Source organism: Alligator sinensis, unplaced genomic scaffold, assembly GCF_000455745.1.
Source record: "Alligator sinensis unplaced genomic scaffold, ASM45574v1 scaffold484_1, whole genome shotgun sequence".
NCBI classification, from domain to species: domain Eukaryota; kingdom Metazoa; phylum Chordata; order Crocodylia; family Alligatoridae; genus Alligator; species Alligator sinensis.
In genome coordinates, this window is record NW_005842515.1 from 605274 (window position 1) to 631179 (window position 25906).

The window sequence follows — 25906 nt, forward strand, 5'->3', positions numbered from 1 at the left end:
CTCCCTGTCCAGTAATCTTCATTTGATTAATTGCTTTGTTTTCTGTTCCCTGTCTTATCTGCCCACTGTGTTGCCTATCCCTTCTCTGGCTGCCCATGCCACTTGTGGCAAGTGATACAGGTTGCCCTTCCTCTAGTGTCTGTAACTTTTGTTCATGGCATTGTGTCCTACACCTTGCTGTTAACTCTGGGAGGTGTAGATCCTATTTGCTTTCTAAAATATCTAACATATTTTGTGCTCTTTAATCAATGCTTAGCACCAATAGCAAACCTTGGGTTTTTAAGTGCTTTGATAGTAAAAACTCAACATTGATCTAATTTAGCACCTCATGACATGAATGGGAAAATATCCATTATGTGAATGGGATTAGAGTTAGGCCAATGATAAGCACTTTAGGACATCCCAGCCCAAGGTCTGGCAGGTTTATTATTTAAATATTTATACTTTTTATTAACAATTAAGAGACGCATTTTGTAGGGGCAGACAAAGCAACTATTCCTATCAGCTGGCACTTGCTTTGCTTGGAATCTGCTCTGTAATTCCTTGCTTCTATTAATTACATTCACGACTGAATGAGAATAGTCTCCCCACTCACCTTCATTACAGCAAGTGGAAGGATTAGGAGATATGTCATGCTTGCTAATGCACAGCAAGCTACATTTTCCTAAGGCACTCATGCCAAGCCAAGGGCTTCATCCTCAGGCAAGGACTGCCTCCTCAGGACTGGAGCTCGTGCTGTGCCGTACACACTACTATATTTATTCCCCAATCACCAAACACTCAAAAGAATAGCCCCACAATCTCCCCTCTGGGTTGCTAGTTAGGACAACACCTACTGTAAGAATGAATTTGTGTTGCATTTGATTTTCGGTCATTTTCTACCGAGCTTTTTCTTTGCCCGGGGAAAGTGAAAGCAAAGAGATAAAGAAGCCCTTCTTTAAGTGTTTGGACTGGGAGGCAGGTCATTAGCTGCTCCCTCCTGTTAAACCTTTAGTTAAGGTACTGCAAGTTACAGTGCATGAGAACAAAAGCTGCTACGGGCTCTCAGCAGTGGGAGTAACAGAGGAATGCTTATATCTACGGTATCCTATTGATTTGTTTGACCTTTCCTTTTGCAAATACAGTACAGACAAAAACTTAAGTTTTGCCCACAGTACTTCTATCTGTGGGGTGAAGGAAATGTGTTTCAATGGTAAAATCAGACAGAGTAAAGGAAAATACAAATTACTAAGTGTGCACGTGCATTCCACAAGGCAGCACTTAGAGCTGACAGAGCAAGCCTTGAACAGGAAAACGAAAAGCCAGCTGCATGTAGGAAGAATGCACTTGAGTGTGTGTGTGTGTGTGTGTGTGTGTGTGTACACACTCCAGTGAATTCATGTACATGCATTCATATCCACACAAACAGGATGAGGAGAACTTTTTCATTTCCATACATTGTGAGATGAAGTAGGTAGAAAACTGAGCATTACCTTACCTTTTTAGCACACAAAATTTAGTAAGCCAGGAAAATTGTTCACTTTGTTTCCCCATTCTCTATATCTAGGTTTTTTATCATCCCCCTTCCCTCCCCACTTTGTGTTGCACCTAAATTTTCTGGACAGGACTAACAAAACTCCTTGTATAACCAAGTGACATCAGCACTTGCTTGAACAATCATCACAGGCAAATTTGGATGTTACAAAGTGCTTTGACAACAGTAAAAAGCACCTTACACTGAATTCTGAATCAACTAGGACCAAGACAGCAATTTTACTTGGAGGGAAAAGAATCTCTTTGGGCCTTATGCATTTCCACTGGTGCTTTGGTTCTTTTTCTAAACAGGGTTTGAACTCTTTGAACTGGATTTAAGTAACATGTTGGTAACAATCTTACAGTCTGTATTGTTTTTACTGGTCCCTAGTTGATATCGAATAGTATCTTAATCACAATATTGCTACAGCTTCCTCCTCCCTACATCGATGCTGGCAAACCTAGCACACTGTTTCTTTCTTCTTTTTTTTTTTTGATTGGGTGCTTTGGCATGCTATTATAATTCATACCCTAATCAGTACTGTGTTTAAACCCAGTTTCCGAACAAAGTCAAAATCTAATGAAAATGGGGCCTAAAAACAATGGATAGCTTAGATTCCTATGTTGTCAAATTCTGCAGAAAGAGGGCAATCAAATAGGATAGGCAGTCTCTAAATTAAATCAAGCCACCCTTTGGTCCTGGACACACATTTACACCTGCATAATTAATCCTGACACCAGCATAGAAAAAGAAAAGGGCAGGTACATGAAGTATGAACCTGCACCAGTTTAACTCAATCAGATTTGGTTTAAAGCTAGCCCTGGGAAAAAAAAACAGGTAATTGACACTTGGGTAAGTTTACAACTGGAGGTGTCAAGTGTCATTTACACCTGGAGGGGTTGTGTGTCTTCAGTTAACCCCGGGGGTATCTGTTTGAACAAGGCAAACTGCTTATTATCTGTGCTGTAATAATGCCCACAATGTGCAGCTACTCTAGGAAAGCTGCTCCTCTCTCTCTTGCACATTCCATGTAATTTACATCCGTGAACAAAACTGAACAAATCACTTAAGTGTAATCTGCCAAGGATGCAGGCCCTTAATTTTGTACTGTGTACATAAAAATATACCATCACCATGCTAGATTATTTTAATATGAATAGTTCTAAAAATGCCCTAATTTTTTGTAAATAAAATTATTTTTGGTGAAAAGCTCAGTGGTACAGCATATAGAGTAATGCAGGGAAACAAAATCAAATGACATTCTTAGCTAAAGCAGAGTCTTCTGAGGACAGACTATTAAGTGTGTCAAACTGCAGGATATTTTTTGGACGTTGCTAGTATGTTAGGACATACTGAACACGTGTCACTTATAATCCTGCCCTGGTTTTAAAATCACAGTTCCAGAGGCAAAAGTCCAGAGTACTAGTTCTTTGTTCTGTGCACTCACATACACGGCTCCTCTTCCCACCAAGCTGCCACTCCTCATTTGTTAAAGAGGTTACAGTAAGTTATAATTTGTAGCTGCTGCCCTGTCAACTAATTAAATGTAATAAAAAGCTTGCAGTGAATTTAATACTACCATGGTGTAATTAAAGCTGTCTTGAATACATAGTGTGTATATTAGAGGTTCAGTGCATGTCCTCCACCTTTAATGACCTAATTTCTCAGGTTAAGCTACTGTATCTTTCACATGATTAGACAACAAGTACCATCAAGAAGTTTTGGAGCAGAGTGCACATCTTGGCCAATCCAGTCTAATGCATTTTTAAAGGCACATCAAAAATAGCTTGAGGGGGAAAGAGGAAGAATGAAGGGGCTGGTCGCTTCAGTTCCTCCATCTTCCATTAGGAGGCACCACTACTCAAACTTTTCCCCTCCATGAGACTCCCACCGCTCTCACCCTTTATTTTCCTTTTTTTAAGAAAAAATAAAATTTTAAAGCCACGACTAACCCCATCTGTCAGTCAGAGGGGCATCCTGGGTAAAGGGGCACCATGTGCAACTGCCCTGTTTGCATGTCCCTAGGACTGGCTCTAATAGTCTATAATCAGAACAGTTGCCTCAGAACATTTGAATATCTCAACATGGGGAGTAAGGAAAGGCTGTTACAAAGGCCAAAGTGGAGTATAAGCAACAATAGAAGGGATACAACAGATGATATTCCAGCACTTGGAGGACCCGGTTCCTTATTCTGTCAAGTACTGGGGAAGGCAAACACATTAAGGGTAAAGAATCTCACAGTAGCCAGCTTTTAGATCAGCCAAAATGTTGATAATTATAGCTCCAGGTAGTTGGTTGTTGCACCCACTAGATTCCTCACATTCCAGAACCTTTCCCAATTGTTCTCCACATGGCCCACCAATACATACTATAAAATCAAATAGCCCCTGAAATAAAGGCATCATTCAGTGAACAAAAATATAGCCTAAGAGAATCAATTAAAATGATGAAAATCTTTAATTTTTATTTAAGTATAATTGTACGGACACGTGTATATACAAATACAGATCTTATGGGTTGTTTTTTGTTGTTGTTGTAGTTCTGCTTTTTTGTTTTTTGTTTTTTACATTTTTTTTAGGTTCATATAATGTCAGCATTTCAAAACCAGCACTCAATGAATAAGTGCAAAGAAACTGCAAAGCAGGGCAGTACACGCACAGGACCACACTGAGCCGGACTTTCATACCCAGATGCACACACAATGAGTGGCTTCAATGGGGTGTCAAGAGTAAGCATGGAAAGCGGATTTCGCAGACTCATGGGTAACCTCCAACATGCCAGCATCTATTAAACTGTACAGACAATGGCAGCAAGCCTATTGTAGGGAGATTTGTCTCACATCCGAGAAGCTTGGGGGCGAATGCATGGGAAAAACTCAGTGATGCCAAACCAGAAACAGATCTGCCCATTCACTGCTCCAAATTATAAAAAAAAAAAGAGGGGGAGAGCAGGGGGGTGGGGGGAGGGAGAAGGGTGGGGAGTTGTAAATAAAACTGGTCAGTACAAAATCTAAGCATAATGAATGGAGGGGAGGAGTTACATTCTTTTCTACATTTCTGGAACTGACAGAACCATTGCTCTCATCAGGCAATAGGTAAAGTTCAGTTTCTAAGAAAAAAAAAAATCAACAGGTACAAATACAATGTCTTTCCTTTCACAATTCCATAGGAAAGGAAATAATCCACATTTGAACACTCCCAGAGTTGTTTCTTGATGTTTTGGAATTAAGTCCATGTGCATGTCACACATGATACTGGCAAAAATCAATTCTGAAAAAAAAAAACTATCCAGGAAAAAAAACCAACCAGAAGGAAAACAGAAAACAAAAAAGGTAAAAAAAAAAAAAAAAAAAAAAAAAAAAAAAAAAAAAAGAAAAGAAAACGAAATGAGAGAGTTGTTAAATCCCCACAGCCTTTTAGAAACCAACTTGCTTAAAAAAACAAACACAAACAAACAAACAAACAAAACCCCCATAACAAACATAAAAAACCCACAGAGCTCCAACATCAGACCTTTAAACACTGAGGACAAAACATTGATCATCAAAAGTCATGTTGTTCAAGGTCCTGACATGGTGAAGTCTTGGGATCAGATGAACAATTTTCACAGATGAGTCCTGTATGCTGCAGTGTCATGGCCACTTGTAACTCAGTTCTCAGCCATGATCACACTTGATGCTTCAAAGCTCTGTCTTATAATCAACACATGGTTTTAATATCCTGAAAGTCTATTGTTCTCACTTACAAAAGACATAAGAATCAAATTAATACTTTATTATCAAACACTATATACAACAGAGGTTGCTAATAATACAGAATTTAAAGAACATAGCTTTTTTATGTTTTACTTGTCTTTCCTTCGCCATCCAAGAAAGTACAGTACAAAACAATATTCTAAACTAACACGAACTGTTACCTTGTCTATTAAAGGATACACAGTATCCACTAAACAGACTGATCCATATTTCCCTGCTTCATGTTGCAAAGCCCTTGGCAACCAGGAGTGCAGCTCATAGGGGTGAACTATCTGGACTGAGGGACTGCTGTAACAGAATTATTCCCTCAGACATCTGCGGGGATGTGTTTGTGGGGAGGAAATCTGCATAAAACTTGCACCAACATCCTCCAAAGCTTCCAGAGTTTTGTAACTCAACACCAAACAGAGATTCAATGATTTATAGCACTTGCTTAACTTGCTATGACTGGGATTGCCGGATGCCATCAAGTATTCAAGCTGATGTTTGGTAAGCTTGCTACGCACAGTTATATTATTCTATGCAGTGTAGCAATCTATTAGCTGTAGTAGTTTTGCTGTGATTCATTTAGTTAGCGGAGGCAATGCAATAAAGCAAAGAGTTGAATAAGTGAATAAAAGATTAGTGAATAAAAGTTTGAGGTTGATAGATATGCAGCTGTGAGTTCATTACCGTTTATAGAGAACTGATGGAAAACCACCAAAGCTACCATTTCTAAAATAAAATTAGCATTATTAATATAACTATGATTGTGAGCTGTAGGGTGGTAATCTAGCATGCAATATTATCTTTACTCTGCCTAAAAATCCATTTAATAAGGGGTGCTTTAAGCCTCCAGGCCACCTTCCCCAAAGCTCTGTAATATTTCGCTGAAGAAAGTACTAGCGCTTGCCCCAAATATATGTGATAAAGAAATTTATTGACTATATCAAACAATGTCTTGATCATATATTGTAACAAACATGGTTGATTTTCCTCACTGCCTAGACTTTGGCTCTTGGTTGTATGTGCTTGATATTAGTAGAAATTTCCTCAGTCTCATCTTAAAAGCAGAGCCTGCATTTAATATCCATACTCCATGGTATCAGGCAAGCCCAGATTTTAGCTTAACAAGGGTAAAACTTCCCTGTGTACCTTAAACTCATTTTCCCCCAGAAACCTCAAGGAACCAGCTTTTCTTTTCTTTCTTTTTCTTAATTATATTCACAAAATGCTGTCCATTAATTATACCAGTTCGTTTTTAAACTATACTTTATCTTTGAAACAAACACAGAAAAACCTTTGTGTTGTTGGAAAGTGCTCGTTTTTTTCACATTTAACATAATAATCTCTTTTTTTTTTTCCTGCTTGAAAGGTTTTGTTTCAGTGTTGGTGACATTTCCCTGACTACGTTCCAGAGTTCGAAGTCCACGGCAGTCTAGCCAATAGAAACCCCAAGGCTTGCATTTCCTGGCACATGACTTTTTCAAGTCCTATCTTGGCCATGCTCAGGTTCTTTAAACATTCCATCAACAAGACACTCCCCATATTCCTAATTGCATCAAAGGTTACCACTTCTCTCACATGTTTAAATAGGACAAGCATATATACTCACTCTCAGCATAAAGTATATCTAAATAATGTATTTTCTATTCTAGTGGATTTTTAAAAAAATATTTTGTTAAGTCTTTGGGAGCCCATCTAGTTTATCTCCTGCTGATAAACACGTTTCCTCTACTCTTCAAACTGTGTTGGAAAGGGGGAAAAAAATCAACTCTTGAATTTGTATTCCACACACTTCCTTTCTTCCCCCCACCAAGCAATGCCGATTGACTGTCCTGGCTTCTTCTACTTGTGTTTTATTCTCAGGGTTGTTGAACTTGCAGGGGAGACAAATCAAGAGTACACTGGAGAGCCAGTGTCCCAAACATGTTTCCTCTGGCCACTGATGTCCTCTCTTTAGTACGTATTGTCACCCAGAGCAGCATCCAAGGCTATCAGCTACTAAGTCAGCCCCGGGGAAGGTCACTTTATTCACAAAAAATGCCTCTTTGCATTTCAAGAAAAAAAATTGTAGCACCATGGTGATCTGCTTTGAAAGAAAATAATCTGGTGTGCACTATCCACTGAAACAGAAGTAACCGAGGCACTATCACCCTCAGTGAAGTTTCCTAAATCTGACCTTGCTTGCTGTGTGCTAACATTCCTAAATATTCATCCCCCCTCCCCCTGCAAAAAACAGAGCTTCTATTGTGGGAGAACAAGCTTTTCTACCAAGGATGATTCAAGCCAGTCCTATAAGAAACAGTGTCTTTTCCTTTTCAGTTTGAAACTCCTGGAGGAAATGGTGTTATATTGTATCTGTTCTTAATATCTCCCCTCCAGTCCTGACATGATGACATGATGCCTTGCATGATCATCTTACAGAACTGAATGAGAAGGCATAAATATTGTATCGGAGATTAAAACCCTCCCGGGCTTCCACTCAATTTCCTTATCCTTCACTGACTGCATCTGCCACTATTCTTCCTTGTCCACATACAGATAACACAGTGAGCTAACGGTGGTGACTTCTTATAGGAGAATGCAGAGGAAAATAAGAATCACTAGTGTCACTATTATAATTTGGCATTTTCATTTGGAGTCCTTTCATTTTTTGGAGGGGTTGAGGAAAGTCACAGGGGAGGGTTGGGTGTTGAAATTAATTATTCCCCTCAAATTCTTGCTCATAGTTCAGGCTGAAAAGAAAAAAACCAAACCAAACCAAAAAAAATTGACATCTGCAAAACCAATATAAAGTCCCTTTCTTGGGATAAGCAGTTAGGTGGATCTTTGATGTTCCAAGACCCTGATGTTTTCTGTGACAGGTTACTGGAATATACTGTGCTATAATATCAAAAGCATCGCCAAGAGGAATAGTAGGGTTGCCAAAAGCAGGCTGGATATCCTTGGTGTCTGTGCTGCGTTATCACTACGAGATGGCTCGGCTGACTCATGTACGGTATCATCTGTTCAAACAGAAAGCATACATTCCAGTGAGGTTTTGCATCTTTAATAAACTCCCTTTCAGCAGACTACTGCAAGTAGATTTCAGTATCCTCTGTGAAGCAAGACAACGGATCTCGTGCTGTCATTTACTTTCATGGCCATATATCATCTCATATAACGACTTGGACCTAAATCCTCCATTCCTTACACATTCTTTTTTTCTGGAGAAGCTCCCATAGAAGATAGTGGGAGTATTAAGGCATTGACAGACTAAAGAGTGTAAGGTTTCCCCTCAAAAACAATAAAACTCAAACTTGGTTGCCTAAAACTAAGAGCTAGGTTAATATTTAGGCAGCTAAATAAAAAGCCCTTGTTTTTCAAAAGGAATTGCAGGTGTTCAGCATATGAACAGCATATGAATATCAAGGCCCTTACTTAGCTCTGTGAATACCGATTTAGGCTCCTAAGTTTGAAATGTTGGTCTTTGAACCAAGTTATAGAGCCCATTCCATGTGTAAAACTTCCACTGCAGCATAAGGTATGCAGGGATTGTGACAACAGACTTTATAATTATTTTTCAGAAGTATGAAAGCAAACAACAACAAATGCTAATAATTTACAATTATTAATTCAAAAGAGAACATAGGCAACATTTGAAAAGTTTAATAAATCATTACTTACTGTCACTGTATATAAAAAAGTTAATATTCATATATGCTGCTAAAATTTAAAATAATGGAAAAGAACCAATTTCACCAGGAAAAAAATACATATTAATGGTAGAATATTTTCCTCTAATGTTAAGGTTTTACATTTTCGAGGTTGTACTAAAATCTGTTTGGCTATTTTTCATCAAAATTAATTTCCAATTAAAACCAAACAAAATAATTCATTAAAACAAACTTTAAACATCACATTAAAATTTACCTTTGTTTTAGCTTGTGGATCATGTTACCATTTCCATACAAGAGTTTCTCTAGTTCTGAAATTAACTAAATTTGGCTATTTTAAGAACAGCTAGCTTTGGATGTGAACTTTGTTTCAAGTAAATAAACTGAATAATTTATATCTTAATAAAATTAAGTTGTCTAGGAATGTGTATCGATAACAACATCAATGGAATTGAAAAAAAGTTCTAATTACTGAGCCCTCAACAATTTCCTTTACAAACCTCACTGTCAACAGTTCTGGCCTAATAAGATCTGTGAATCATCACTAAGGATAACAGGACTGCACTGGTGTATACAAAGGCAGAATTTGTTACTGGTGATTATACAAAAGCCAGTCTGAGTTTCAGATGCTTCTGCAAGTGTAGCACTAACAATTGGGAAAAGACAAAACAAAAACCTTTTTATATTTAAACAGAACGTATCTGGCATGGAAATCACTGAGACCTAATGGACGGTGGGACTCTATGACGTCATTTTAAAAAAGCTGCTTTTCAGAATAGAACTTCTTTTTCATGTAACATTAAGGGGCTCTTTTTCAAAGCTACATCTGCCCCTTTTGACAAGGTGATCCCAAGGTCTCTGCACTTGTTTAATACAACAGTCTTTTCATCCATGCCTCTCAAAGCACTTTACAAATATTATTTTAATTGGAATTGTGCAGTTAAAATCCTGAACAATCCTAAATGTTTGCCAGGGACCTGGGGAAGATTTTAGTTTATATTAATAAAAAAAGCAAAGGAGGACAGAGAACTAGAACTTCCCTACCAAAAACTGTCATGGCAATGGAAATAAACTACATTTTATGTCAGTCTGAATTTTGAATTTTCTGGATTTCATTATTAAGTTACATCCTCAGGGTGAATCCTGTCCTCAGTTTGCAGAGAGGAAAATTCATAGGAGGGAACAATTTACCATAAGCTTCCTTTTTTTTTTTTAATTTGATAGTTTATATGGCTTCTGAACTCTACAAATTCAAAATTTTGAATTTAAGAAGTAATGTGTACTGATCAGTTTCCTGGCCTTTCCTGACTCAGAACAAGGAATGGTTGAAACTGGAAGATCACCACACAGAACTCCATTTTTAAGAGAGTAATTATTGAACATAACAGCGGGTGATGAGATGATGTGCCTCTGACCTGTCCCAAACCTTGCATCTCTTTTGAGAGAAAATGATGGCAGACAGGATGAGAACACACACGAGAGACGAATACATTCCAATAGGTAGATTAGTACACAGAGAAAGTTGCATGCAACATTATTCTGTGATACTGTCCAATGCCTTGCATCCTAATAAAAATGAAGCACGTTAGCAAACTGTTAGATCTGGGAATGGTTAATTATCTACTTATGTTTACTCAAATAATCTTATAAATATACAGTGCTCTTAGGGATGAGAACTTTTTAGTAGCTGATATACTCCCAAACACAAACTTTTTATTAAGCCTACACATCATCATTCTAGCACCATTCGACTTCATCTCAGTCTGCGGGATGCGTATCAGTTGGTTTCGTTTCCCCATTTTGCCTGCTGCTTTCTAATGACATACTTCTCTTATAGTGTGGGAGGGTAGTGGTAGCTGGGTAGCCCCTTTTAAAAACAAGCTCCATCTTTAACTGAAAGTATTTATGTTATTGGTTTGATTCAAAGTAAAAGTATTTTGTTATAAAAGATTAACAAGGGAAACGTTAATTAGTGCTCGCCATATCTCATACCATGAATGAAAACATGGAATGTTTAGAGTCAAGTTATAAGTAGTCAGGGAATTATTATCCTAATTGTATTCTCTGGAAGAAGAATGCAGTAATAATAGAAGTACACATTTATTGAAATTACAAATACTTCACTTGGACTTAGAATGCATTTAAATTATTATTAGGGAACATCAAAATATTTTAGAAATTCCCAACTATCCCCTTGAGTGAAAATAATGAAAATAGTATATGTCCAGAGATACACATTTCAGACTGATAAAGCTGTCAAATTTATTTTGCTGATTAATAATATATTATAGTTAAGAGTATCAGCACACATCTCAGTATAAAAAAAAGAGTTAAAAGAATTAATTCATTGCTTCATACCAAAGGAAAAACCCTTTTAAGTAACTTAAGAAACTGACATTCATATAAGAGAGGCTCCCTTTGGTATACATTAAACAGTGTGTGTGTGTGCATGCGCATGCGCACGTGTACAAGAAAGAGAGAGAGATTTTTTGTTAAATTTCATTTCAACTAGCAGTGTATGAAGTATCAACACTCTGAACGCTTATGCATATTTATAAATATGTGTGTACACACACACACACACACACACACACGTATACCCACCCACACCAGAACCCTTATTCTTCATAGGTTTAATATTTTTAGCCCCCTGAAAAGACAAGGGATTGCAAACAACCTGGTGTATGTACAGACATACCAAACAGCAGTGTGGGACTGCTGAGTTGTTCTAGCTACGTGCTGTGGCTTTTATTTCAGGGGGCACTGGTTCTCCAATTAGATGTGCTGGGTAGCTGATGTGCTCCAGATGAGCACCTCTGAAGTAAAGCACAGCAAACAGCTGAACAGTTCCTCCTTAATTCAGCAACCTCTTAAGAATGAAGTGGGTTATGAACTATCCTGATAAGAAATGGGTGTGCACATGCGCATGTGTGCACATCTATATCTATAGAACCCAGTATAGAACACGTATACCTATTCTTCTTCTCGTGTCCTGTCTGAGGCTATTGATGACAAGTATTTAGCAGAATTCGCAGATTCATTAGAAACTGACAGGGCTGTGACATGAGTCTGCTATGACCATTACTGTATACGTAGATGTACACAGAATTTCTGCATATAAATTACACAGTGGAACCTGGATTTTTTCTTATCAGGATGGCATCTGTATCCATAGTTATACAGACAGACAAATAGATAGACAGATCTATATCTAGATATAGAAAGATATAGATACAAACATATGCCCTGATTAATCACAGATTTAAAAATGTTTAATTTTAATCTCATGAGCACCCTTATTGAAGTCAATGGGATAACTTGTGCTTAAAATTAAGCATGTCTTAAATCTGTGCCGATTCGAGTCAAACTCATGCATATAAATGTAGCTTCCTCTCCCTTTCCCTCCCCCTGCCCCCCCCAACACACACATGGTTACTGTTAACTTGGAGTAACTGTTGGCAGCGTTCTTGGGGAAGGAAGGAAGAATTTGGTAGAATAAGCATGACTCCTTTAGGATAGCATTGATTCAAAGAGAAGACTTGATATTTTAGGAAATGTTTACTCTTTTAAATGGACCAGAAGGTGACATGGACCAGAAGGGGACATAAGTCTCTGTAAAAATTTGATGAGAAAATGTATCATAATTGTGCTTTGCCTAACCAGGTATACAAATGATTTTTTTTTTTTTTAAGGAAGATACTAACTTTTACCAGCTGTGTGCCTGAGCCATGCATTACTATTAAATAAGCAATGACCCTATTATTTTTTAATATTCATACGAACGCATGAAACAAAAATGCACGTTTACTCTCCTCCTCCAACGTGCTGGGGTCGTGTAAGGGAAGACGCAATAACTTCTGAACACACCACTGGAGGTTTTAAAAAGGGGTTCTACATTTAATTAAACCAAATGTCATAAAAGAGCAGCCATTTTATCTCCCATGCATTAGACGAGGATACTGGAGGAATGAGGTATACCATAAGCAATATTAGCACTGGTAGAAATGAGACAAAGCAGAGCAATTATACCATGCAAAGCATGCAGAGAGAAACAGAGGCAAAGAAGTACTGAAGCACCAAAGGGAAAGACGCATTTGTTAAAAGAGATTCTCTAAGCATACTAACCTGCTGGTTCTAATGAATTTTCTACTTTGTCGTTAACATCGAAAACACGATCATGAACACCTATAGTTTTCATACAGCTGTCTATAACAAAAATAGAGATAACAGCCAAATATGTTAGTGAGACACCCTTAAACTCCCCACTTTCCTTTTTTTCTCTCTCTCTGTTTTTCTTCTCTATTTATTTTTTTTATATATATTTATCTCTCTCTCTCTCCATGTATATTTATATTTTAAAGTCTATGGCACTTGTCCAAATGCCAGGATAGTCTTCCATTTGTACAACAATTTAAGAAACAACAAGTTAGCAACTGCTATGTAATTAAACAAAAAAGCTTTATGGAGAATGATAAGAAAATATGATGAAAATCAAAACACAAATGTTGCTGTACAGAACAGATACACAAGATTTAACAGTAAAAAAAAAAAAGTTTTATTGCTGTTTACCAGATCACACAATAAAGCATGCACATAAAGCCACCCTCAAAAGCTTGATATAAAGAACTTACTTGCTGGTCGCACAAAGACTTTAAGCTTTAGGCATGACCTCCTTCCGTTATCTGGGATTGCAGAAGCTAACAAAGAAAAAGGAGAGAATGAAAGAAAAATAATTTTATATGTTAAAGGCCTTCCTTTTCACGCCTTCCCTTCTAAAAGGAAAAAATATGTTCCAGACCAAATTCAAGATACCCTGATTAAGCAAAAACAGTACAAAAACCTTACAGGGCAGGTGATGGGAGAACTGAAACACAGGATATTTTCAAAGTTTCTTTCTCCACTTTCCCAATATTTTTCCGAAGGGGCTCAATTTAATACCATTTTGTATTCTGGGGGATTATCCTGAAAAATGTAGCTCCAAGTAAAATTATTCTTTTAAGTTTACTAAAGGAAAAGAAAAATCTTGAAGTGCTAGATTTCAGATCAAGTACCATAAAAATGGAAATCAGAATAATACTGTAAGTTATACAAATTCATTCTGGTATTTTTTAAAAAAATATAGTTTTACTAAGGTACCACAAGCTTAAGTTCCTAAACTTGTATGCCAGTGGTGCACGGGTACTTCATTTAGACATTTTACTCATAACCTCACTCCCTGTTCACCACAACTTAACTAACACAGCCCCCATTACTTCATCATTGAGTGCATCATTAGAAAGTTAATGTCCACAACTAAATTATTAAGGCTAAACTAACAGACTTCATAGTGTGCAAAAAATCGTTTGTAGAGGACAATGGTTAGATCCAGTTGCTTTCTCTGGACAAATCCAGGTGTAAATGCTACCTTCCTATAAGAGACTATTTTTTTCTCAAAGTGGATGCGACTACTGACAATTAGCCCACTATCAGCAGAGAAAGTAGATTCCCTGAGGTTAAATTTTCTGCTGATTTTAAAACAACATGGGCACTGGCCTGAATATTTGCAATTTCAAAATGACATGTACACCTGTACTTAAGCACATAAGCTGAGCACATGAATCTCCACTTCTGCAGGACATCCTGTGTGCATACAACCTTATGTGCACTTTTTGTAGCCACAAAAATCAGAGGTCAGGGGTCAAAATGTAGTTTGTAGGCATTATTTCACCGCACAGACTCCACAGTCATTTAAAGAGTTAGGTTTAGAGCAAGTGATTCTGGCTAGGGACAACATTCAAAAAGCCAGAGCTTGAACTGATTCAATCTTTGCAGGTTAGTCTAACCTGCCTAGGCTGAACTGGTTTGTAACAGGCCAAACATTCGCTCTGGACTGAGGCAATGCAGGCACATGTCTGCAGTTGCTCAGGCCACAAGCAGGGACCAGAGCTGGGTCTACTGGGTGGTCCCTTGTTGCTGCAGCACGGGGCACCATGGCCCCTGAGGCAGAGGGGGGCAGGGAAGAGAGTTAGTTTCCTCTCTACCGAGCTGGACTGCCCACCCTCACTGCCATGCTCCCTGCCCACCCCGCCCCCTAGGGGCCCTGCTTGGCCATGTCCCCACCCTGCCACTCCAGCTGGAGGGGGCAGGGCCCTTGTTGGGGAGTGCGAGCCCCTTCCCAGTGGGGGTGCTGTGCTGTGCTGTAGGACCGGCAGAGCTGCGGCAGGCTGCATTCTGCAGCACCAGGGTCCAGAGCAGGCTAGAGCTCTGCAAGCGTGACGGGATGCCGGAGGTCTCTAGTTTATATTAAACAGGAAGGGGTCTGGGACAGACATTGCATAAAGTGGTTTGAGCCAAATCAGTTAAGTCTAATATCCAGTTTCAGCCATTTTTAAACAGGTTTATGCACACTGAATGTCTGTTCTGTTACAGGTTTAAATCAGTTTCTGATCACTTAAGCTGGTTTGTGTGTCATGTCTCTGTGTTCCAGAAAAAAAACAACTATTGGGAGCTGTCTGGATTTACAAATAAATTTGGTGAAAAAGAGTCAGTTTGTTTTTTGTGTCTCACTCTGTCTCACCTGTTTTTATTAACTGTGTCCTCCTCTGTGACAGATAACTAAAATGATTCACATGCACAGACATGAACTCACATGCTCTTTCTCTTTTGCTCTGTGAGGTAAGAGTATACTTGAAGCTCTCAAAAGTAACAAACTCTCTCTTCATTTCTGTCTTCCCTGCTTCCTAAGCTAGCACCAGTCCTGCCATAATAAGAACTAGCAAATTCAATGCACAAAACAGAAGAAAGAAAATAAGAGACAAGTAGAGCTGGTGCTCTGATTCTGCACCTGTTGGGAAATACATGAGAGACTGTTTCCCTCTTTTAATCAAAAGACAAAAAGTGTACAGAAATGATGCTTCCCTCTCCCCCCTTCCCTCACCCATTCACAATGACAAGCAGTTAAGAAGTGCTAACAGCTGGCTTTGCTGTAGGCTCTCACTAAATCAAAGTCGGAAAAACTCCCTCTACTGACATTTACAGTAACTGGTGTGTTATTTTGGGCACAATATTTGCACTCTGTGGTTATATCCAGGAAACTGTGTCCTTTCGATGGCCTCAACTGCATACATACAACTAAGCACTAAACAGGTATTTGTGGATTACTTAAAAACAAGAATGTTATACCTATCACTCCATTACTAATATATGCAATGATAGTGTTCTACAAACACTTCTACTATTGGCTTAATCAGAGACCATAATGCACTTGTGATTCCTCACATACCTCCTGTACAGAAAATGATTTTAGAAACGATAAGCAAGGCACACACGTTCAAGGGTAGGATTTAGTGCCCGAATTTACAGGTTAGGAACTCATGATCATTTTCATAAAATAAGACTATTTATTACTTATTACTACGTATTAGGACACTATTTCTTGTTATGAATTCATTACTCTTATTTGGGAAAAATAAGAAAGTGACACTTTGCACATGCACATGAAATTGACTATTTCCAAAACTGTAATATCTAAGAGTGAAAAGAATCATTAGTTGGCAGGCTGGGTTTTTTAAGAGACCATAACTGTATTTAATCCTCCTTTTCCTAAAAGGAAATGTCCCAGCAGTGCTAACTTGGGCTCAGGAAAAAAACTTTCCATGTCATGAACTGATTGCCATCCCCATAATAAAAATGAAATTGTTACAATATAACATTAAATTCCATATCTTAGAAACAGATATATGCTTTGATGCAGGCAGGAGAGAAGAGCCTCTGTCCCCCACAGGAAATTATTTATTTTTATGCTTACAGTAAAACAAATGAAGAAAACTCCTCACTCCCCACAGAGTTTTACTCTTTCAAAAAGAAAAGAAAAAAAAAATCAAGCAAGTCGCTGTTTTGCTTTCATATCTGCCTGAACCACTAAGAACAAGGTGATGAAGGAAAACATAGTAACCTCTCTGGCCTTTCTGAGAAATTAAGAACTGCCTGCTGAGCTGGGTTACTGCAATCAATTTTTATTTCTTCCCTTCCCTCTTTTCATCTTAAAACAACACTGATCTGTTGGTGTTCACTGTAGGTCCTGATGTATAAATCCACAGGGCATGTTCAGGGTGCCTCCTAGCATCTGCCCCCTTTATACATACTGCAGCAGGGTTATCAATACCAGTCTATCCTTCAAGCCCTGTGTCTTCCTCCTCACTTTGAAATGGTTTTATCATTCATCCTACCCAAACGGTTGTGATCATCTTGCGTTCTGATGAAAGATTAAAACTCAGGGTTGAGATAATAACACGTGAGGTTTGGGAGATTTTGTGGTGTTGCTGAGTTGCCTCTGGTTCTTTCCTCTCTGACCAGTGAACACTAGATATATATATGACTGACTTTGTTTTGAATGGGAATACTGCTTAGGATTGAGATAGACTTTAGCTAATGCATGTTAGCTAATACTGATTTAAACTCAGTCTGTTTTATCATGCAGACGTTAATATGATGTACAAGTTCTCAACCTTTTTATAGACTCGGCATCCTTCCATAATTGTTTTTTTTAATTAAGTGGCACCCCATTTAAAAAACTAACTTATTACAGGGCTTACCTCTTTGCAAAGGGGCCAGAAAGTGGGAGCAAGGGAATGATTAGGCAGGGAAGAATATGGACCTTCACTTATCTCCTCTCATCCCACATCACCCTTCAAAGGATCTTGTGGCACCTCAGGGTGTCCTGGCACCCTGGCTCAAAAATCACTGGTACAATGCCTTAAAAATCAATTTAGCTGGTTGAGTTGTGGCCTAGACTTGCATTCGGCTCTTTGAAGGTAGCTTTCATGCGTGCTTGTAGCTTTACATTGTGAAACCCTAAGTCCTCAGGGTGTTTTTTAAGTAGGCAGTGCGTACCATAACTGCAACGAAACATTTAAGAGAAAGATGGTCAAAGACTGCAGCAGAGGAGAATAAGGTGCATGATGCATAGTGCGGACATTAAAACCTAAGGAAGCTCTTTCTGAGAGAAGGAATAATGTTTCACTGACGATCCCAATGAAGACAGAATCTTGGAAGGCTCAGTAAGCCACGAGTTTACACTACCCCTAAGCTGCAGACAGAAGTGATCAAGAAGAATCAAAGAACCTCCTTGCATCAACCTGAATGTGTTGGAACTTACAGAAAGAACAGTGCCTAGTCTTTGCATCTTTTCTCAGACCACTTAGTTTTTTTGGAGAAAGTGGAAAAAAAGGGCAGCCAACACTGACAAACAGTAAAAAGATTTGAATGCATATTCATGAATAGCCACTGATTGAACAAAACTTGTGACCTTTGTAAAAAGAGAAAAACTAATAAAAGGAAATAATTTGGCTGAGGTCTGTCAAAGATCTTCCGAATAAGATTCCAAGTAAGAATTTATGGTTTCTTCGATTCTAGTGAAATTCACTGTGTTACTAAAAATGTTTCTTTTCTGGCCAAACAGAATGAGGCTGGTTTTCATGTCTTTTCCATGCTTTTACTAGGGAAAATCAGAGACCAGTTTGAGTGCAAGTAGTCTATGATGGTTACTTTTGCTAAAGAAATGAATTCCAAAAGACACAATTCCTGGATTTAAAAAGAACAATAAAGGAAACCTTAATGTGCAGGAAACGGTCTGTTCAAAAATGATCTCAGAAAGAAACAGGAACAGAAGTTGTTCTTTTCTACGAAGGGGGAGAGAATGGTAAAAGCCTAGATGTTCTGTAAATGTCAACAAAGAAAATTCTCATTAAAAAAAAAATCAGAGAGGAGAGATTGTGGAGTGATGCCAACTCATGCGATTTTATTGCAACTCTCATGATATTTTGTGTTTTTCCTCTCAGGCGACTACACAAGATTGGAGTTTTTCATTAAGAGTAAATTTTTAGGTCTTGTGATTATAGGGAAAAGCCTGAAAATGTGAAGCAGATGAAAAAATAAGGTAATTTCTCATCCCTTCAACCATTTTTGATGCAATTTTTTTATGGCCCATAAGGAAAAGTTTAAAAAAGGAGAGAAATATGCTCTCGATATTATGTGTCAAACTGTAATGTACTTCAAACATTCCAGTGATAGCTACAGGTAATTAAATAGAAAAAAACACCCAGTAACATTCAGTCTTACAGCTTGACACTCAATCAGATCATATTATGCAAAAGGTAATTAGGGCTGAAAGAGACCTGAGGAGATCATCTGGTGCAACTCGCACTCAAAGCAGGATTATCCCTGTCTAAGCCATTCCAGACAAGTTTTTGCCTAGCCTGCCCTTCAAAAAATGCCAAGGATGAATATTCCACAACCTCTCTAGCCAGTCTGTTCCAGTGCTCAACTGCCTTCAAAGTGAGAAAGTTTTTCCAAGTATGCAACCTAAATTTCTTTTGCAGCAATTAAAGACAATTTAAGACTATTGCTGTGCCTTGTCCCATCTCCTTCAGCTGCAGATAATAATCTATCACTATCCTCTTTATAACTCGCTTTAGGCATTTGAAGACTGTTACCAAATCTCACCTCAGTATTCTCTTCCCTAGACTAAATGATCCCACTTCTTCCCACCTTTCCTCATAAATTATGTTTCCTAGATTTTTGTTGTGTTCCATTAGATTCTTTCTAAATTTGCCCACCTCTTTCTTGAAGGGTGGCACCCAAAACTGGACATGGTACTCCGGGGGAGAAAGTGCTAAAAAGAGTGGAAGAATCACTTTTCTTGACTTACAAGTGACTCAGTGACAAAAAAAAAAAAAAGAGAGAGAAGGCTGCTAGTTCATATTCAGGTTGTGGTCCACTATAAACCCCAGATCCTTTTTCCCCAATACTAATATTAGAACTTAAATCCTTTTAAGACAAGAAGTTACTTTATAACTTCAGTAAAAAGTAAGAGAAAGACATTAAGTGGGTACAGGTATGAAACCAGCTTTTCCAACAGATTTGTGGATGAACTAGTCCCACCTTACAGCAACTGATGAAGATACAAAAATTTTATAAACATACCTTCACTATCACAATGGTGGCTCTAAAATCTTCTAAATATGTAGCAAGCTAAGTAAGTCCTTTCTGATATAGCAACAAGTACCATAACTAAGGCCAGGCCAGCAGCCCACGCTGCTGACTTAGGGGAGGGGGATTTGAAAAAACAGCAGCTGCTGCCACAGCCGCACAATTATGCCAGCAGCATAGCTACAGCCAGAAGTCACTGCTGCCTTTGTGTCACTGGTGCCCCAGGTGCCCAGCTGCCTTGTTATACCTCTGAAGCAAAATACTATTTAGTAGAATATATTTTTTTGAACTCCCTATAGTTCTAACATCCAAAGAAATCTCCTGGGACATGGAATCAACAGTACTTCCTTTTAATTTATAACTGATTTTCTAATTATAACACTGCAACTTTTAGCAAATGCAAGTCAGGGACTGATGTAAAAAAAAAAAAAATCATGAATGCAGTTCAAATCTGCATTTAGCATTACAAATATATTAGCTATTCAAGCCACAATCCACTATGGGCCCTATTAGCTAGGCAGAGCAAGAGGATACTGAAATTATAGTACACAAATTGAATTTCCTATTTCAAAGTCACTTAGATATAGGGTGACCATATGTCCCTATGGATTCAGTAGATCGGTCCCAGGCAGTTGGTCAAAAGTCCTGGGTGAGAGTCTGGCAGGGAGGTGGAGCAGCATGGTGTTGTTATAAATCCACTTAAAATAATGCTTGCAGAGAAATAATTACAGATTGCTGTTTATGAAACACAAGAGACATGCTTATCTATTTTCACTATATTTTTAAAAAACTGTTTATTTTATCTCTCTTCTAAATATTTTTGTTTCACGGTTTGCTAATGGGTTTGACCAGCACCACTGTGTTGCAATGTGAACTTCTGTGCAATTCAACTTAATTTCTCAGCCTAACATTATGAATGTCACAGGAAAAATGGGTGTGATATAAACCCCAGAGACTGAACAAGTGCTTCTAACCCACAAGCACATAACAGAAAGATCAGCTCAATAAAGAGGTTTCTCCTTACTAGAAGAGTAAAATCTGAATTTTGAAAAACACTTCCTTGTCATCCTAAACAGGCTGCCTATAAGGCTGATGTACAGAATCAAAACTTACTGACTCTATAAAAAGGACCATACTTGCAACCTTTAGAAGTTCCATGAGAAGAACACTGTAGCAACTATAATGCATAATATGATCAATCGGAAAGTCAAGTTTAAACAATCTTTCTGTTCTCTTAGTACTGTAAGTCATAGACAATCTTTTCAGGAAAAAGTATTTATAGCTATGATTTGCTTTTAGGCCTTTCAGGCACAGTACCACTCCTGCTAGTCAAATCCAATATCCACATAACCTTATATAACCCTCAAATCTTAATTCCAACAGCTAGAAGTGTTTTAGTTTCCAATATTTTGTGTCAGTCCTAGAGCTTTGGGAAGTTTTATTTTTAAGAACAGTCACCTGCTTCTTTCTTTGTAAGGAAATGAATGTGGGAGCATTAAAAATGCAGTTTTCCATTATGTTTGCCACAGGCAATATTTCTCAATTTGTGCGAGTCAAAAGAAAAGATAGCCTATTAGTTGTAAGAGCTGAGCCTTTCCCCTGTAGGTTTTCATGTGATTTACCATACAATGCAAATATATGTAAATTAGCCAGGTAAATGCAGAATTAGGTATTAATATTCCTCTCACAATACAAGCTGAAAAAAGTTGCCAATTTGCATAAACGGTACTACTGAAAACGTCTGCTGAAATTTAATGATCAATAAAACACCATTTTATGCATATGAGTGGAGTAAGGGATATGTCACAAAAAGTAGAAGGAGCTTTATAAAATCATTAACTAAAATAAAAGATTTCTTGAAAGGATTTATAGATTTATTTTCAGAAGGAAAACCTAAGATGAAAAATAGGCATGTCCTGTTCCTGCGAAAACCCTACCTTCCAATGATCTGGCAAATGGAAAATATTTTTGCACGTCTGCTGACTCCATTTCCAATACAAAAAAAGTGAACTGTCAAGTTGTGCTGTCATGATATAAATAAGATTATTCTTCTCATGGAGGCTTGAAGTCCCCTATGTTCATTATGGGCTCATTATTTCTACTTGCTTTATCAAGCATACATCCTGAGTGAATTGTTTTATTACACAGCTGTAGGCAGTAACTAAACCAACTTGTACATTTGATCTCACCTTGTCTACTGTAACTCTACACTTAATTAGTTGCAGGGTCAGGTCATATACAAAAGATATACAAGCCAAGGACTTTGATGTTTCAAAAAGTACAAGACAAGCAAATTCTGGTTGAGGAAGGTACTGCTGCATGGGAGAACCAGAAAACCATGTCCCGTTTGTGTTTCCTAAGGACAAGTAAGAATTAAAAAAATTATAAAAAACCGCTTCCATTATAGCTTGTGCTATAGGGAAAGGTATAATGGGTGCCAAATACTGTTTCCAATATAAGTTCTTTTAATCCAAATGTCATCAAGTCTAAATACAGTGGATAAAAGTGTCCACTGCTTTGCATCTTATAAATTCATACCTGCACAAAATGAACATAAACTGAAACTAAATGACAATTCTCTACTCTCATACTGAGGTGAGGGGGTGGATCTTGTATTTACTTTGTGCATACATCTATCCAGGGAGCAAAATAATGAAGAAAAAGATGCAGTAAAGTACCTGTACAAAATGGCAATTGTGTATTTGAATTGAATAGCATTTTATATCTGATCTGTACTTACTTTGCATCAGTATAAAATACTGTACTATCATGCCCTATACTGTAAAGTACTATGACCCATTTCCACTAAAATAGTCTAATAAATGGAAATGACTTCCCTGACATAATTGAAAATTTTATTTTAGAAAGAGTTCTTTAAAGAAGGTAACAGGCAGTTACTCTTTGTGCACTGGCACTTCATGCTGTCCCGTATCCACTGCTTGGCTAGGAAGGATATATTTTATCTTGCAGTCTCTAATCCACTACAGTTTACATGTTTGGTTGAAAGCTGCATGGATTGAAATTAGGTTTCATATCAAAAGTCATTTCAAACGAAATCAAGCTATCTATGGTAAGGAATATAAATTGTGGATTTCCCACCCTAATTAGACTATTTGTCTGATATTTCCTTTATTGGGGGATTTAGTGTGGTCAAGTCCTATATTTCCCTCAGGAAGACCTGCTCTAGAAAGTGATTTAATACTAAGCTTCTCTATTGTTGTAGTACTACCCAGCTGGTATATGGGAATCCGAGGTTTTTTTAAGGACAACTTAAAAGTAACAAGATTTCCAATCCTTTAAAGTGCTGAGTACATCCTGAAATCAGCTAAAAGCTAATTTCAAGATATCCCACACCACACAGGACCTAATAAAATGTTAGGAATAGTCATGTTGCAACCCTCCCAACCTCCTAAAATACCAGCTTCAATAGGGAAGAAGACACAGAATCATTCCAGTGCACTGTTGCTTAGCTTGTTATCTTCAGATATCTTTTATCTGATAAATCCCAGAAAAATAACCTTATTTGAACTGATCTCCCTAAACCAAGCTTAGCTGCAAGGCTAGGGACAGATATTACATATAAACCGGTTTAAGTGATCAAAAACTGGTTTAAACCTGTAACAGAATAGACATTCATTACACATAAACCAATTTGAAAATGGCTGAAACCAGTTTGAGATAAACCTGACTGAATGTAGTATCAGACTTAACAGATTTGGGTCAAACCAGTTTATGCAACATCTGTCCCAGACCCTGTGCTGGTTTAAGTTAAACCAGAGACCCCCAGCATCCTGGCATGCTCTCTGGGCTGGCCGGGGCTCTCTGCTGCACAGCAGGGCTGGCCTCTCCCCTCTGTTTCCTGGCTGCAACTCTGGCAGAGACTTGCAGGCACAGCAGCATCTGCCTGTCTTCTCCCTGCTAAGCAGGGATTATTCTCCCTCCCCTCTGCCTTACACAGACACCTCAGCATTAGATAGCAGAGCACATGCTGGCCACAGTCCATGCTGTGTGGGGACAACAAAAGGTAGACAGGCTTTTTGGAGCTAATCAACAGGTAGCTTAATGTCCTTCCTTGGAAAAACTGTTGAAGAAGAGCTGTTTAAGAAGAGCTCTATTACTTAATGGAGAAAGGCTTTGTTTTCTTAATGGGTTGATAAGCACAGAGTTAGGGGTGATAAAGATTCCCTGCTGAGCTGGTCAGGAGGGGCAGGAATAATAATAAGAGTGTCCTGCTGGGGCCTGGCCACACCCTCCCCCCTCAGGTCAGTCTTGTGGAAGGGAAGGCAGGGCTGCTCTAGCACCCCCCCAGCTTCTAGCCTGAGCCACTGCAGGCATGTGCCTGAATTTTCTCAGTCCAGAGAGAATACCTGTCCAGTTACAAACCAGTTCCACCTAGCTAGGTTAGACTAACCTGCAAAGATTGAATCAATTCAGGCTCAGGCTTTTTGAATGTCTGTCCCTGGCCCATGAGTTCAATTCCTCTGTGCTTTGCAAAGTCTTCATCACAAAAACACATAACCTACACTGTGCATCATGAAACAAGGATAGGCATTTCTATACTGATACAGTACAAATAACTGATGTTGCCTGCATCATACCAATATTACCATTAACTAGGATGAAATGAAAGCCAAAGAGCTCATTACTGTTTCTTCTAATACTATTGGAAACAAAGTTAGTGTATAACATTAAGACTGTATTACAGTAAATTGCTAATAAAGCAAGTTAATATTCTCAAATAGGGCACTTAGAGAGAATATATCCTTCTGTACTTTTCATAAGTACTTTTGTACTTTGATTTTCTCTTGGTGTCACTAGAAATAACTTGTTTTTCTTCAAGCAAGCTATCCATTTAGCTAATTTCCATTTCTAAGAACTAGAAATAAGTAAATCCTTTGAAGAGACATTATAGTCTTGTTAGTAATGACCTTCTCTGTTTGATCTTTATAGCAATATGTTCACCAACATGGAATTTCTGGGTACTGTATCATATTACTGAACCTCACATACATTAATGGACATCAGATTACACATGTCTCGCTTTACCAATCTATAATTAAAGCTAGGAAAAGCATTCCATTCTGTTCTGGGCTCATAACTGTTCAAAATATTTTAAAACACTTTCTAGTATGCTATGCCATACTTGCAAATTTTGCCAGGTTACAAAAATAGGAAATTCATTATAAATAATTTGAATGTACCACAGTGTGTGACAAGTACCATGATTCTGCATAGCAATGCAGAGTTATTTCTGCTGACTCATTCAACCAGGTGAGTGCTATTAGCTATAAAACCTAGCATTTAAGTGCATCTCTAGGGGAGAAAGAAGTAGACACAGGGACAAAGAGGCTCTTCAGGGAGTAGCCCTAGGAGTAAGGCAAACTCAGGAGAAATCTTACACTGAAGTTTGTTTTGTTACTCAATTTAAAAACAAGGGCAGATCCAGAGAATGGGGTGAGTTTTAACACCATACAAGTGTGCAAAAGCACTCAGAGAATATCCCTGTTCAAAAGATACTGGTACTTAGTGCACCAGTATGTCCAACAGTAGTTCAGTATTGTTTATATAAATAATGCTTTTTTTTTTAGTACATAAACAGTTTTTTATGATGGTAAATCCAAGGATCTACAGGATCAAAATCAGTTTAGAATAGAAAAGATGACTGTACACCTATTAAAAATCATGCAATAGGTTCTTTCAATCTCAATCTTTGCCTGACAAGAAGAAACAGAAGACTGTAAAGACAAAGAATTCCATTTGTACAGTGCCCATCACAATGGGGTCCTGCTCCATGACTGAGGCACCTTTTTGATAACACAATAATAAATAATAAAAGGATAAGTAAAAATATGAATACTTTTTCCCCCACACACAATAGGATAATTCTTTCCTGAACTAAAAATGATGCATGCGTGCATTCTGTAGATTCTGTTATAACTAGGACTCAAAAGCATTAGTGATTTGCAAATCATTTCTTAAAAACAATTAAAAACCATCCTTGCCTTGATGAGCCCTACAGGTTTTTCTGACTTT

The 25906-nt window shown here is 38.0% G+C and overlaps 1 protein-coding gene across 1 annotated transcript in view; it reads right to left on the bottom strand.

Moving 5' to 3' along the window:
* Positions 1-3951: 3951 nt before the first annotated feature.
* Positions 3952-25906, bottom strand: part of EFNA5 (ephrin A5) — a 216619-nt gene continuing 194664 nt past the window's right edge. Inside the window, exons 3-5 of the mRNA XM_014523635.2 lie at positions 13537-13602; positions 13031-13111; positions 3952-8254 (exon numbers count right to left, since the gene is read on the bottom strand). Coding sequence (XP_014379121.1) covers positions 8133-8254; positions 13031-13111; positions 13537-13602 — 269 coding nt within the window. The 3' untranslated portion in view covers positions 3952-8132. The remainder of the gene's footprint in view (positions 8255-13030; positions 13112-13536; positions 13603-25906) is intronic.